A 15778-nucleotide genomic window follows, 5' to 3' on the forward strand; every position below is an offset into this window, starting at 1 on the left:
ATGTTGCTCAATGTCACATTTCACGTCTCTGAAGAGTGATTTGGCATACCTGACTAGAGTAAAGTCTATCAAAGCATATTGTCATTTTCAATTGACTAACGTTTTACCCTTTCAGTTATACTGACAGAGAGACAATGCTACGAGCAAAGCAAGCCTGTATTTATTGCTACTATCCTAAAGAAGGTCCCGCCTTTCTGGTGGCATTCTGTCTCGTCACTACTTCTTCCTTCTTCTCACCTGTTCTCACAAGGAGAATTCTTCCGCCCATTTGAGGCTCGTCCGAGGATCCCATTGGTCCCATTGGTGCCCATGCTAGGGTGACGTCACGGTTGCCCCTGCAGTGTGAATGAATCAAGCAGCCTGTATGATCACACCAAAAGAGCTCAGCGAAATCCGGCACGCACAGGACAATATTCCAGAATAATAAAACAAACCGGACTTTAACAGGACATCTAGATCTACAGAAGGGTCCATACCCAGTTTCTATGTGATATATTCTACCCTTTTCACTAAATAGACGGGAGATTCCGCCTACCGTGTATATGTGTGTGTTTATTCCCGGTTTTGGATCACAATGATGCAAAGTGCGGCTGTTCTACCAACAGAGAGTCCTGTGAAGGGTCTACCGGAGATACTCGGTGTGCCAATGCAACGTAAGGCTTTTTCATTTCCTTTTCTATTGATTATATCATACGGACATTGGCAGGTGAGCTCTGAAATGCTGCAGGGCACTGTTGTAGAAAATATGTAGCGGTTAATTACACTGGGTTGAGGGACAGACAGGCTAATGAAGACAGTGATATTATTCTACTGGCTAATATGTATTCATATTATTATGACTCTTACTCCACTGACTCATGACTTGTGTTTCATATTATTCTTTGAAGTGAGGATATTAGTAGCATCTCAGTTTGATCTTCTGGTCCTCATATGGAATTTTGTGGAATGCTGTATAGATAGAGATTCTTTATCACAAGTATGTATTGTTTAAACTGCTCACAGTGTTGTTTCCAAACTCCAGCCCTTTGCACGAGTTGTACGTGCAGGTTTTACACTATTTTAGAAGCCCCATGTGCATGGGCCTAGGTTTTGACGTGCATAATAGTTTACACATCAAGACATAGACACACAACGTTTTTTATTTTTTTATTAGCACAGGAATATTTATATTTTCTACCTCCAGCGCTTTTTGCATTTTATTCCCTCGAGCTGTATGAGAGGGTTGCCTCTGGTTTACAATCAGAGACCTGCTAGACAGCTGTTTATTTGCAAACGAGTCTGGCCACGTACGAGAGATCAGACGTTGTCATCACCTACTCTCTATACCCAGCTGGTTTGACTGACAGCTATTACTGAGTCATATCAGAATGATTCAGGCTATATATGTTAATGTATGATTTAGTGTTTCTGTTATAGCTGTGTTTTTGCACTATTGTAGGCTACATAATTGTACAATTATGTCTGTCTTATTATTGTTTGACCCATATATGATATTATAGCCTACTAAAACAGGTGGTTTTGTCGTCATTTCTTTTAAAACATGAAAAACATTAAATATTTCACTATATTGTGTGTGCAATAACTAGCCTACCTCAGCATCAAAGCAAAGAATTGCGTATCTTCGCATCTGCTCTTTATCTTCGTCATGTTAATCTCCAGGCCTATATAATCTGATCATGCTATCAAGATAGAACTGGAATTGGATAAATTCCTGACCTAATTATTCATGTGCGAGCCACTGAAATGTACAGATGGACCTATTATGGTTTTACCTCTAATGTTGCTCTTAATCCACAATTAAATACTCCTTTATATCGCAGATCCAAACGAGCCATTGCTTCTTTCAGCGCTGGAGAGTATAAACAAAACATATATATATATATATATATATCATGATTATTTTTGTTCAAAATCTACACTAATTTCTTACGATTTAGTACATGATTGTATTCAGTTTTTTTATAGCGTGCACAACAGTTAACCCATTTAACTAATTTAAAAGAGAGACTGTCAAAAACGGTCTCTTGTATTAGTTAATACAACCTTAATTTAGGCTACCATACATTATTGATAAAGGTAATGAAACATAATGCATAATGCACAAAGTGAAACTTAACGCAGAATTGTGAAAAATAATTTGTTTAACCTGTACAAATAGCCTTAATATTGGCGGCGTATGCTCTTTAATTTTGTAAATCGAGGGAGATTAAAAGATTGGGTAAAGATCTTGCCACTCAACCCCCCTTGGTGCATACATGCTGGATTTAATACCGGATTACTCTACGAATAAAAACATTTTAGTATTATGTATCTAAACATTATTATCATGATGAATATGGCTGTTAGCATGCTCTTACGAATAAGGGTAATTATTCTTAAACCGTTTTTGGCACAAGGCCCCAAGAAGAAGAAGATTACTTCCTGAATAGAGTTTACAGTCTGCTTGCTTTGAAGTGTAGGTCATGCAATCTACAAAACATATCAACTATAGGCATATGAGCTCCATAGGCTATGAGCTCGTTCCCTAATACTATAGGCTTCATATAAAGGTGTTACAGTACAGTCATTCCGATGCTGTAGCTAATAAGCACATGACTTAGTTGATATGAAACACTTTTTAAGTCCTGTTAAAAAACAAAATTAGTATCCCTATCAGACTGGTGAGAAATTAGCATCTATCGAAATACAGCCGCTTAAAAGAGGAAAGGAAGCGTATAGGATCACATTTTCTTAGATTTGAGGACCCCTCTTGAGGCACACACGAGATCTTAAGTGGTATAATCGTGTGATTTATAAGTCAAGCAGAGAGAGAGAGAGAGGGTGTGGGGGTTGGGGGGGGGGGGGGGGGGGGGTGTAGAGGCTATTAGACATCGAGCGTGAATAGGCCTACTGCCAAGATTGGCTGCATGCTGGAGGCCTTTGAGCTATCCTTTCAGCACCACCACTGCCGCCAAAATCTAATGAACAAAAGCACCACAAATCAGAGGAATTATTTCATATGGATGTAAAATACACCTATCTTTAATTTCAGTTTTGTATTAACTCGTATTGAAAATACATGTACTCCATAGTTATCGTATTTGATTGTGAAGTTGATTGGGAAATACCTGTTATGCAAATGAAGGTAGGCATAATGCCACATCACAATAGTAAAATAAAAGATATTGAGCTTTGCAGGATCTTTTCATTTACTTAGGCCTACACCTTTATAAGTGTAATGTAAAACGTATCCCTCTATTCTTTGTGTATGCGGCTTATGTATGAATGTTGTTGATTGAGCAGCCTTCCAGAAACAATAAATATAAATATAAAAATTGTACTCCTCCAAAATGTCGCCTAAAGTACAGAATGAAGAAGCACATGTAGGATTACTACTCGTGACCTCTAAAGCGCACGTTTAAACAGCTTGGTATGGGTGTGATTAGATTAATGATTAGACAGTGTGATTTAATGTGTCATTTATTTAAAACAACAACTAGTTTGGGATAGGCTAATTGCAGACCTTAGATACAGTGAAAATATTCAACTGCTCGAGCACAGAAAAAAATCACCTGGATAATTATTTTGCGCACAGAACGCTGCTTATCCCCATTGCATCAATTTGAATGAGTTTGAGGGGTCCGTTCTAATTTCGATCTCCTTATGTTCTTGCCACTATTCTAAGATATTGAAAATACTATTTTTTTATGAGATGCCTTTTCACCTGGCCATTGTTCACATGATAAACATAAGCTACCAATGCAGGGAAATTACTTCCCGAGGTTTCATATTCTCAAATGAAAAAAATAAGGCTATATAATAATAATAATATGTATTGTTATATCACATTGTAATATTTATCTCTATATATTTTTATAAATATAATAATACATCTGATTATTTGGTTTTGCATAGCCTAATCTTAGCACAGCAATAGTGACGCTGCTCTGGTGTTAGGCCTACTGGTAATGTTGATGGTGATAATTAATGGTGTATTGTGGTGATAATGGTGTATGGTTTTTAACACTATTAGTGCTCCTACTTATAGCCTAGTTTTCTTCATTCATGCCATTATTACTCGGTTTAAGATAATACAAATCGAATCAGTGGGGTCCAATCAAGTCCACTTCAAGGCGAAATATTGTGTCACTGGCACAGGCACTTGATTTAAACAAGCAGAGTAAAGAAATGGGATCAATCTCAACCTAAGTCGAATGAATGTCATGATGACACAATTTACTCTGTCAGGCTATGTTTTTATCGAGGTCGAATATAATGATGAGGAATTACATTACTGTTTTATTTATTTATTTTTTAACATAATTTTACCCGGCTCTGATCTTGTAAACCGGCCTCGGCAATGTTCTGCACACCTGTCTCCTTGCAGTATTCCAGGACCAGGATATTGTCTTAACGCATGCTGTGTCTTCTATCTCTCTCTCCCTCCAGAAATCCCCCAGTGTGCGAGCTGTAGTCAACACATCCTCGACAAGTTCATCCTGAAGGTGCTGGACCGCCACTGGCACTCCAAGTGCCTCAAGTGCGCCGATTGTCAAGCGTTGCTGGCAGACAAGTGTTTCTCGCGGGCGGGAAATGTGTACTGCAAAGAGGACTTTTTCAAGTGAGTTTAACTTCTTCATTTATAAACGTATTGAATGGGAATTTCGAACATTTGATTATATCAAGCTTCATGGAATTATATGTAAAAGTGATGTACTTTTAAGCAAAGCTAGCATTATATTTAATTGCCTACATTCAAGTGAGATATAAAATGCCAACATGATTGCACTGGCTTTGACGTGTGAAATCTTGTGAAATCACTCAAATCATCATACAATTATCAAAATTAGCCTATCCTATACCCAACTTTAATTGATCGCACAAAACAAACCATCTTACGTGATTTGGCATTACAAACCAAATAGTCTTGTAGGCCTACTTAAATCTATGACTCTTGCATTTAACATGCGACTCACATAGACCGACACATAACAAACCAAAGGCCTATAATTAATAGACTATGAGACTACAACATAATGCCCTGATATAACAGTAATATTCACAATGGGCATCCACAGCTTATAGAGATGTCTCCAACCTTTTCTTTGTCGAGATCACTTTATGATTCAAAATGCAAGCCGAGTGCAATTCTCTGCTGGGTACGGGAGATCAAGTGCTCCTACAATAGATTGTGTGATATCAATTACATTATCAATAGCCTATAGGGCCTAACTATAGTGCATGGGCGGGGAACACAGGGTAAAGTTCTACTTCCAATTCAATTAAATTCCTAAAAATGACTGGAAATAACTATTGCTTCATGCATTTGTCTATTTTCATATATAATAAGAGAGGTCCGTTTTTCTCAATGTAGTCCTACCCCTTATTATAAATAACGTAGTCCCTTATATTTCAGAACTCGAGTCTCAAGCTAGGCTACATGATAACACTGGCAATGGGTCAGTTGTTGTAGCCAATTACTTGCGAGGTACATCGGAGTATAAATTGAAATGACTTGTTTTTTTTATTTCACTGGACTGATGGTGACGTCTCATCGGAGGGTGGGAGAGAGTGCGAGTCGAAGTGGAGAAGCGTTTTTCATGATTTCTAAAAGTGTTGAATAAAAACAGTGTTGTAATGTTGATCATTGTCTCTGAATGTACTGAAACTGTCTTTAAGGCCCTCGATTAGATCAATGCAATCAATGACTGATATAGAGGGGGACTGGAGGCCCTTCATTGCGAAAACACTGATATCAAATAACTTGTCAAATGCTTCAACATCCTCTTCTATACACGGTCTCTTGAACATTTTGTAGCTTTGTTTGGCCATTTTACTTGAGTCTTAGCTAGCTAGCTAACGGTGAGTAGCCTGCGGTGAGAGCCTACACAGTGTATCCTAGCCTACACAGCGATAGCTACTGTTTACTTCACATGGTATCAGTGCGAAATGACACGTGCCAGAACCCCCCATTATTTAGAATTATTATTTGTTTTATTCGTTTTTTATTCGTTTTTTTTTCAGGTAAATAATCAAGCATAATTCAAATTAATTACATAGGTCTAAATACAATGTATTTTACGCATAGCACTAGATTTTATGTAAGATGTCCTTGAGTGTCCTGAAGGCACCTGCCAAATAAAATGTATTATTGTTATTGTCTATATATCCCTTTCGTTTTCCCACCCCGTACTGCGTACTATGAATTTCATCTGATGGCGTATGTATGTTTAGGCCAGTGCTTGACCTGGATTTAAATAGGTGCCGGTACTCATTTTGGGTCCCGGTACCATTTATATTTAGGTGCAGGAACTCCTCAATTATTTTGAGCTAATATTCTATAGGAGGTGCAGGAACTCTAGCAGAAGAAAAAATGAGGTGCCAGTACTCAGTTCCAGTGAGCTCCTGCCCAAGTCAAGTACTGCGCTTAGGTAAAAAGACAAATAATGTCCTGTTTGGAACACTGACAATCGGATTGGGTGGGCTTGGCTCCACAGTGGGTGGCATGCGCCCACCCAGGCACACCTGTGCCTATGCCCCTGGCCAGTGAGGACTTTCCTCTTTGCATAGTTAACTTTCATAATGTTAGAGAAAAGGCTTGTGTCAAGACTTAGTGACATGACCAACACAATGAGGTAAACCAAGCTCAGCATCCTACAACATCCTCCTGCCTTTCTGTCCATGTTGAATACTTATGTTGGATAAGACAGAACACATAACACTCAAACTTTCAACTCCAAAGACACTCTATACAAATTCAATTTATTACTGCTCTACCAGCCCTAGCTGGACACACAAAACAGCAACTTTGATTTTCTTCTCTTCCCTCTTTCTCCCCCTTTTGCTTCCATCTTTTTACGATTGAATTTCTGAGGCATTAAAGAAGAAAATTAAGTTTGACTTTTATCCAAAACAGGATCCGTACAGGCTTTTACCAAATCATGTTTGAGAGGTTTTAATGTCAGAAGCTTCAATGAGACCTAAAAAGCGTGCAAGTCAGAGAGTGGAGGCTAACTTTATTAGGCGGCCCTGGGGACAATAGGGGGGATTTTTTTAAATGTTAAAACTGCAGTGGTGCTGTGCACTAGAGGGACGGGAGAGAGGAAGAGGAAAGGGAGGATGAGGATGGGGCTGAGGCGGGGGCTTGGAACTGGAGTATAGTGCTGGATTCCCAGCAGTGATGAAGAAACTTCACCTTGGTCTGAAGGAAGGGTTTATTTCTCTGTATAGGCTGTGTGATTTACAGCCCCTCCTGAGTCAGTGCTTTATTGGTTCTCTTCAGTGTGTTTACTCAGAGCTCTCTCTATTGGATCTCTCAGCCCCCACTATACCACTACATTGATCCAGGCCATTTGTCATCCTGAGGACCAGCCTACCACCAACACAAATACATTCCACCACTGATGCTTTCCCCCTCTACAACTTATACAGCTATTAATACTATTATTAGTGTAAATAGAGGCGAAAACTATGCATGCTATGTCTTAACTATGTTATAGACCTTCTTTGTTATCATCTGCCTCTGTCTGAACTGACTAGGGCTGGATCTACCTGCTCTGGGTGGGGTTTGAGTATCTGACGGCAGGTGTGTATGTGTGTGTGTTTACTTGCAGGCGGTTTGGAACAAAGTGTGCGTCATGCCAACAGGGGATACCGCCGACCCAGGTGGTGCGGAAGGCCCAGGACTTTGTGTACCACCTGCACTGCTTCGCCTGTGTCATGTGCAGCCGGCAGCTGGCCACTGGGGATGAGTTCTACCTCATGGAAGATGGCAGGCTGGTGTGCAAGGAGGACTACGAGACGGCCAAACAGAATGGTAGGTGTCTGACTGTGTCATCCTCCTATTGCTTTGGCCACTGTTTTGTGTGAGTAATATTTTGTCTGAATAATCCAGTCTTGTCTCCTTGGTAACCTGTTATATTTAGAACATTCTCACCAAATAGACTTGAGACTAGCAGCCTCAAGCTGGTTCACCCGTGTGGCATGGTGCTCTAAATCTCTGCTGGCTTCTGCAGGGGAGCTGTGGAGAAGGGGAGCTGCAGGGGAGCTGTGGTTAGATGGCTAATGCTATCGTTAGTTGGGTGGTTGGGTGGCTAACGCTAATGTTAGCTAGGTGGTTAGTTGGCTAACGCTAACATTAGCTAGGTGGCTAACGTTAGCTATGCTAGGTGTAGCTAAAAACTAGTAAGTAGTTGCAAAGTTGTCTGTGATAAGATTTGAAAACACATCCTTTGGGTTGCTAGACGTTCGGTCATACGCCTACCCATTCACCTTGAACGAACAATCACCCTCCTTTCATTTTTGCCTTAAGTAACCTTCTGTCTTATATAACCATACCAAACATAACATATCATACTAATTTGAGTGTCCCGTATTTTAATTCACTATGTTACGTCAAGTCTATGAGACCAGCCTGCATTAACTCCTTTATGTACAATAATACTGAAGAATTGAGAAATCACAAGAGACAAGGGGATAGTGAAGAGACAGAATCATCATAAACCCAGCCGGATGTGGTCCCAGTGTCTCTGTGTCCTGCCTGGTCATTAAATCTCCAGTTTCTGTGACCTTTTATGGATCTGATTTTGAAAGCTCTGCCTGTGTATTTATGGAGATTTACATGGCCTACTGATTGTTTATCTTAAGTGATGCAATGCACTTTTACGGTGGGCCACCAATAACTCCCTTCTTCTGGAATTCTCCTGGGAGATTTATGTCCCTTACAGCTAGAGTGGGACAGTTTCAGAAGGGTATCAACTTGCCATACATGGCACCTCAGTCCATTCAAGCAAGTTCTTCACCTGTATTTACTAGTCGATATAAAAAATCAAAAACCCACAGGTTAATTACAATAAAAAATGTTAGTCACAAATATAGCTAAATATCTAAAGGCTATTCTATAATCCTTGCATGTCTTTCTCAGATGATTCAGAGGCAGGTGCAAAGCGACCACGAACCACCATCACAGCCAAACAGCTGGAGACCCTTAAAATCGCCTACAAGAACTCTCCCAAGCCAGCGCGCCACGTCCGCGAGCAGCTCTCCTCAGAGACGGGGCTGGACATGAGAGTAGTGCAGGTGTGTGCCTCACAACAGGATCTCTATTACCAAGCGGAGCAGTTTTCTAGTTTGGACTAGTTTAAGAGAACATCCTAGTGATAATATGTAGATATGAACACAAATTAGAAGAGTAAAACCTCTCTTCTGTATTTACTGAGAAATGTCTCTCATCCCCCAATGGCAGGTGTGGTTTCAGAATCGTCGTGCAAAAGAGAAGCGTCTGAAGAAGGACGCAGGGCGGCACCGCTGGGGTCAGTTTTACAAAAGCGTCAAACGTAACCGAGGGGGCAACAAAGTGGAGAAGGAGAGTTCAGCAGACGATGCGGGACTGAGCGACAGTGAGCTCAGCTTCAGAGGTTAGTATGGCTAACCCAACCCCAAACCTCTTTCATCTCTCTCTCTCCCTCTTCCTCAACTCCTCCTCCTCTTCTTGTCTTCCTTTTCACATATCTCCATGAAGCCTACATGAAAAGAGAAGCTTTGGCCATGCAAATTACATTTTACACATCCCCATGTTTTTATGGTTATTTGATGTTTGTGAGCCCGTTTTGGGGACTCATAAAAGTCTCAAGCCACTTTTAAAAGGAGGCCGGTTTTTACGAGAAATGAAAACACCGTAGCAGAAACTCTATAAAGTAGGTGAAGCTTTTAGTCAATTAGAGGGAAAGTGCTCTGGGGCATTCTTGTTATTGAAACAGCACTGGAGGGACTGTCGGAGACAAATATTTTGTATTGCATGAACAGACCCCCTTTGTTTGAGCTTAAGGTACATCATGACTCTTTCGTCTCTTACTAAGCGCTGGGGGAACACTATTAAGTACTACACACCTATGCCATTTACCAAGATGAAATCCAGATTGTTGCCTCAATAAAATGGTTTCATAAAGGCACTTAATTCTATTTAAAGATAACAGCTGTATAATGTTGATATAGTTGATGACAACTCCATAGAAGTGTTAAAACACCACTGTGTGGCTAATTGATAGTAGCTAACTCCCTCCTCTCTTCCACCAGACGACCAGATCCTGTCAGACCTGGGCCACACCAACGGTCTATATGGGAGTGTGGGCGACGTGGCCAACGGAGGCTTGTTGAACGGAGGCTTCTCTCTGGACGCTGCTGGACAACCCTATCATGACATTCAGCCGGGCAGTCCCTACGGCCTCCCCCAGTCGCCGTCGTCCATCGCCTCGCTGTCCGGCCACACCCCGCTGCTCAACAACCTGGGCTTCACCATGGACAGCATCATGATCCAGGGGGGGCAGGGTGGCGTGGGACAGGCTCTCAGGGCCATGGCAGGAGGCCCCACCTCTGACCTCTCCACAGGGAGCAGCACGGGCTACCCAGACTTCCCCACCAGCCCTGCCTCATGGTTGGACGAGATGGACCACTCCCAGTTCTGAGCTCCACCATGAACACAGCAGACTGACTGGGGAACAGAGACAGACGAAGCAGGCTTTTTACATTTCTATTTCCCTGAAACTGATATAGTTTGTTGTCCAATAATGGATGTGGAAGTGGTAGACATGCTACACGTCAGCTACCCTCCCACCACAACAGAGTAAAGGAAGTATGGAGACCCACCACTGACCAGAGCAGAGCAGTGGCGCCACACAGAACAGAACGGAAGGACGAAACACTACTGAATGTTGAATTTACACTGTATTCTACTTTTTTTATGGATGGATTTTCTTTCATTCTTTGAAAAAAATGGATTTGAAATTTCCAGCATGAGTTTGTGCATTGGGATGGTGTTGGTCATTAAACCCTGAGCCAAGCCCAAACAGCTATCAGCAATGTACAGTGGTTAGCTAGCTTAGAGGAAGTATTTAGTGTTGTGCGCATTGCGTCTATGCACTTAGCTAGCTACCGTCCCATAGCTTACATTGCATATGAAGTGTGACTGGCTCATCCGTGGATGTACGGAGAAAATTACCTATTTATTCTTTTTTTGGGGGGGGGGGAACTCCCCCACATGTGTTTCGTGCACTCTGATTGGCTCAAAGTCAAGTTATTGGCCATTGACGAGCATTGCGATTCTACAAGTAGAAACGGTAGGTTATAACCTACCGGGTCAGCACGCAGCAGGTGCCGCTTTTGTTCTAGCAAGAGAAGGAATGGCCTCCCACTCCTATCAACAGTGAGATTCTCTGTGAGTTTCATGCTGTAGGGCCACAATCTAAATGGAATCCCTAAAAAAGAAGCTTCCTGCATGCTTCTGAATGAGGAGGATCACTGTTGAAAAGCATTTTACATTGGCAATGCACTTTACACTTCTCTTTGTACATGGACAGCAACAAACAGAAGAGCGATGAATGCACAATACAACCCAGCAGTGTTTCCATATTAGATACTTTTTTCAAACAGTATCACAATTCCCATGCTAAGTTTTTTGATGTAATTCTGAAACTAACAGCACTGGGTTTTTAGGAATTACTCGATGTTGGTCCAGCTGTCTGTACAGTGTGGGAGCCACAGATTCTTCTGTGTGCAAAATGGGGAAGTTGAGAGGGGGAAGTTGCTTGCTAAAAACCCATTATCTTCTGTAATGTAGGTGCTTGACTTGTTCTCGTCTGTGAATGATCTCTAGTCCTGGGATTTTGTCAGTATTTATTTCTCTGTTGTCCATACTCCCAGGATATGCTCTCTGCTAATAGTGGATAGGCTCTCTGCTAGAAGTCATGGTCATCAAATGACAGTAGGGTAGAGAGAAGTGCAAAGTCAATTCAACAAGAATGTGGGAATTCACATTTGATATCCTCTTTAATTGGTGCAGCTGACAACATGGGGATTCCTATCTCATTATGACAGATACAGGAACAGAATAATGGTTTTACTAAATGTTTCATTAATACAGTATATTTATTTATCTAAAAAAAACACACACCAACCTAATCTTGACTGAGGATCATTCACTGTTAATGCTGAAAAGCCAGTACTGATCCTGCTTAGGAGCTGCTCTTCACTGTCAACAGCTGTAGCATCACTCCTCAAAGTAAACACAAGCAAAAGGGATTATCAAACGTAATACTTAGAGCCACTGTAAAGCAGCTGATGGCCTGATTGTCATGGTATCGGAATATGCTGTCGTGTCGTGCATCTTACATGACACCCCACTGGGTGAGATGAGAGTTGTTGTTTTTTTACAAAATCTGTCTTGTCTGATGGTGTTGGTTTCAAGGCTTTCATGTAGTGTCTAAAGACCACTAGAGTAACTGTACAAGGAGGCACCTCTTTGAGAAAAAATAAATGATCTAAGATACCATGACATAAACTGAGGTAACAAAATGAGATGCTGATGGAACAATTCCTGTAAAAAAATCTCAATGTCTGTTAATTTATATTTATTTTTGTGTCAATTGCCAAATGTGGAACCAGCTGAAAAGAGCATACATTATGCCAACCAGAAAGCAAATCAATAAACAGTAAAACAACACATGTAAATGTACACACACACCAATATCTGTCATTTGATTCTTTTCAATCTATGTTGCCTCAGAACTTTGCTTCTTAATTGTTGTACATTTTGTACAGTTTCAAAAGGTGTTGACAGTCTTATTTCATGAGCTCTATTTATTTCCATGTGTCTTTGAAAAAGATGAAACAGAGAGCACTGAATCTATTCATATAAGCCTTCTGTGCGATGGTATGAACTGTGTACAGTAAAAACTATACGAGGAAATAAAGCTGAATTGTCTTTGGATTAAAGTGCTGTATTTCTCTTTAATGTTTACATGAACTTTCTCATTATAAAGCAAATAGCAGATACAGTTAGAGGAGACGTGTCTTCTGACTGAAGAAGAAAACGAGCAACAACTCAGCAGTAGGAAGGCGGTACAGTAGCTATGGCTCCCCACTTAGGAGCCAGGAGAGAAGAGGAGGGACCATGATTAGTGTTTCCTTCACACAGGGAAAGGTGTGTCAGACAGGCAAAGCAATGCCCTAGGGATTGTTCACGCAAATTCCATCATTTGTCAATCTTGTTCTTATCTTGGAAGTAGCATATGGGCCAGGAGTGACTGCCATCTATGATTCATCTGTTATTTGTTAGCTATAGCCATGCAGCCTTATACCAGACTGATTAACACTGTGTGTTAACACCAATTCTGTGGTAGCAAACCATTCATGCAAGCTTGCGAGAACAGGCTGGCTCGTGAAGCTAATGACCATGCACCACTGCATAAGAATAGCATCAATTACCAAATATCACTCACTTCAGTATAGTAATCCCATAGGATTGTAGCTATGTGTTTATTGAAAATGTAGAGAATATTATTTTCACTATAATCTTACTTTGAATGAACTATCCCTTTAAGGATGAACTGATACAAATATTACACATTCAATTATGGAGATCCAGTCAGTCAATCAAACAGACTGTAGTAACCATGGGTGGGTGTTGGTTTTCTGTATCTTTATTCGTAAACCAATACACTAACCCCCGTCCCACCCATAGGAGAGAAAAACAGGACGAAGCAGCACATCTGCTCAGCTGCTGCGAACACTGATCCCTCTGCTACTAAAGACTGCACCAGATTGCAGTTTTGCACAGTCAAATCTTTCCTTAATCCCCACACTGTTAACTAATTGTAAACTGCCTTGTGAAATATGGATAAATATGATTTGTGGTCAGGCAAGATAGCAGAGCAGCGTTAATACAGGAGTGTATACAACCACACATCATAGTAAATTAACCAAATACGACCAGGCTCTATTTGAAGTTCCTTACAATTCAGCATCACTATACCCATGTGCTAAAGAAGTGTTGTTGGCTAGACATCTGAAATAGGCCTAAACTGGCTACATATTCATAGTAAAATTAAAACAAATGTAAAACTCAATAATATACAACACAACCGTTATCCAGACCTTTTCTGAGTCTTACCAGGTCCGTCCTAAACTTAAGTATTATCGATTTGGTTGTGTTTTAGCTCCTGTTGTGTAGCAAGAAAAGATCAGTCAAGCAGAACAAGCACGTTTGCATAAAACGCCACAAAACAAGCTGATTTTATTCAGCTGATGACAAGCCATGACCATTAATGGATACCCTTTAATAGTGCTGCCTTACAAAGATAAACAGCAACAAAGACAGTTCGGATAATTTACACGGCACTTACAGCACTAGTATACAAATAAATCTTGGAAATTCCTGCACTGTTGCTTTTGCAAAGATGACAAACACAAGCACAAATGCCATTATCATCGATCTGTGGCTTCTATTACAAACTTCCTGAAGGTAACAATTCTATTAACATGTAAATAGATATTTGGTTCAGACTGAACTTCATCTTGGACATCAAGACAGGATATTTTCCTCAAATTATGGCTTATTTTAATGATGAGCAATGGCTGCCATGACAGTGTAGCTTTAAAGGGGTTTGAGTCACAGAGAGGCTTTTCAATGACAACTTCAAGGTTGTTCTTCTGTTTTAAGTGAAATTAGGTTCTTTTCACTGGGTCATCATAGCAGAAATTAGATAGTTGACATATAATTAAAGCGAGGGAGGGTCGTTAACAGGATATTGGCTTCAGTGCCTGGTGAGGTGTTGCTTATTAGAACATTCTGGTGAGAGGAACCATATAGACACTTGTCTATGGAGCAGCTTGGATCACTATCGCCTCGAGTAGCAGCAGACGGCAACGCTTGTTTATCATGCACTAAACACACAGCTTTGCAACAGAGACTTATCGAGTTCTCGTGAAGATATTAGAGGGATGCTTTTCAACAGCAGAGACAGCAGAGCTGGGATTTTACTTAGTGTTGAATTCCAAGCAATACTGTTCTGGGGACTAGCGAGCAGATTGCATTAAGAGTTAGCCAGTACAACAACATGCCATTGCTTTTAGCCCCCAGACTGGGGAGAGTAAGAGAGGCAGAGGAAAGTGCTCCAGCTCATCCCTGTAACAAACCTTGGCCATCTGTCACTAATGGTGTTAGAGAGGCGACTTGTAAAAATGCATAAACGTTAAGTAAAGAAGGTTTGAGAGGAGGCACTGTCAAAAGTGAAAAGCTCAGAGAAAATTGAAGCCCATAATGGAAACATAATGGGCTTAGTGTCACAGTTGTGCAGACATGCCCGGGGAGTATGACGTCACCGACTCCTACCCCAAACCAATCGAGATTCAGGAAATTACTGGTACATGGGCGAAACAGCTTTTTCAAATATACCAACAGCATTATTCCTGGTTGTGTAGGGAATGCATACTGTAACAAGCTGAGGGTCACAAGAGCCCTCAGTGATACCGTAAGAGAGCAGACTGTCTGGGCTGGGCTGTCTCTGTTCTGTATACTGGGGCCATGGTGACTGACAGACAGCAGTCAGCATGACTCTTTTTGGTGACCGTTATTTAATGCCTCATGTTCAGGGAGATTGAGAGAAAGAGGGATTACAGCATGTCCCCATTGTTTGTTCAAATGTGCATTAGCTTCTTTATCAAGCGGTGGTTAAGAGCTGAGATTCCAGATTTAGTATTCTCATCTGGTGGGAGGGAGGGGGTGCCAAAGAGACTGCTCTGATCAGAAGGGCTTACAAAAAACTAAAGCAGATTTGGAGGCAGCCCATGTGTTGGCTATTTGGAGAACATCCAAATATATTTTAAGTGACATAACAGAGGGTGGGTATGTGGGGTGGGCCAAGGGAGACAGAATGTGCTAGGTGAACAGTTCACTTAAATGAAGAGGCCTAGCCAGGCGATGTGTGTGTTATATAGTTGTTAGTCATCATGGGATAAGGTTGAA

General features: G+C 41.0%; 1 protein-coding gene across 1 annotated transcript; it reads left to right on the top strand.

Annotated features, from left to right (window-relative positions):
* The first annotated feature begins 574 nt into the window (after positions 1 to 574).
* LOC120051836 (LIM/homeobox protein Lhx4-like) lies at positions 575 to 10442 on the top strand. Its single transcript, XM_038998717.1, has 6 exons — positions 575 to 653; positions 4429 to 4600; positions 7593 to 7795; positions 8903 to 9057; positions 9224 to 9395; positions 10054 to 10442. Exons 1-6 carry the CDS (start codon positions 575 to 577, stop codon positions 10440 to 10442), a joined length of 1170 nt encoding a protein of 389 aa, XP_038854645.1.
* The last annotated feature ends 5336 nt before the right edge of the window (positions 10443 to 15778 follow it).

This window comes from Salvelinus namaycush, chromosome 8, assembly GCF_016432855.1.
Source record: "Salvelinus namaycush isolate Seneca chromosome 8, SaNama_1.0, whole genome shotgun sequence".
NCBI lineage: Eukaryota > Metazoa > Chordata > Actinopteri > Salmoniformes > Salmonidae > Salvelinus > Salvelinus namaycush.